The sequence below is a fragment of the Penaeus monodon genome, chromosome 21 (assembly GCF_015228065.2).
Source record: "Penaeus monodon isolate SGIC_2016 chromosome 21, NSTDA_Pmon_1, whole genome shotgun sequence".
Classification (NCBI taxonomy): domain Eukaryota; kingdom Metazoa; phylum Arthropoda; class Malacostraca; order Decapoda; family Penaeidae; genus Penaeus; species Penaeus monodon.
This window is the reverse complement of record NC_051406.1, coordinates 44,912,914-44,913,474: the sequence shown is the minus strand read 5'-3', so window position 1 is coordinate 44,913,474 and position 561 is coordinate 44,912,914. Positions and strand designations below refer to the sequence as shown.

Below are 561 nucleotides of genomic sequence, written 5' to 3'. Positions count from 1 at the left end.
CCAGCCTTCTTGAAGTATCAATCATTTTTAATAACAGCGATTAATTCCTTTTTCCTGCAGGTATCAATACGAAGTTATTGTGCACAGCAAGGTGATAGCAATGAGGGAGCGGGAGGAGGTTCCCGACGAGATGAAGAAGGCACGGTAAGTAAAGTGCTTGGCGTCTGTTACCATTTTTCACTTCAATTTGATTAAAGTAATAAAAGAAAAAGGTTGATGCTGAATGAAACTGAGGCTGGCAAAGTTTCTGACTTTTTGTATCTTTTATACACTAAAAATATGATTGCTTTCCCTGTCCCAGATCCAGTATTTTAATAATTCAGATTTTTTTTCTCTCTACTTTTCAGGGTGAGGCAGCTGAGGGTCCAATGATGCACACCCTCCCGGCCACAATGATGGTGCCAGACGTTTGGCCAAGGGTGCCTGTCATAGCCATCAGCAGGCATCCTGTGTTCCCCCGTTTCATTAAGATAATTGAGGTTTGTTTTATCTTCGTGCGTGCTTTGTTTCTTGGTTATGATTTTTACTAGGCAAAATTTTATATGGCAAATGCTGTAAATG

General features: G+C 40.5%; 1 protein-coding gene across 1 annotated transcript in view; it reads left to right on the top strand.

The window, feature by feature from the left end:
* The window catches only part of LOC119586529 (lon protease homolog, mitochondrial-like), an 11,527-nt gene that overhangs the window by 810 nt on the left and 10,156 nt on the right, over nucleotides 1-561 (top strand). The window contains exons 2-3 of the mRNA XM_037935283.1: nucleotides 61-144; nucleotides 348-479. Of these exons, the coding sequence (XP_037791211.1) occupies nucleotides 61-144; nucleotides 348-479 (216 nt within the window). The remainder of the gene's footprint in view (nucleotides 1-60; nucleotides 145-347; nucleotides 480-561) is intronic.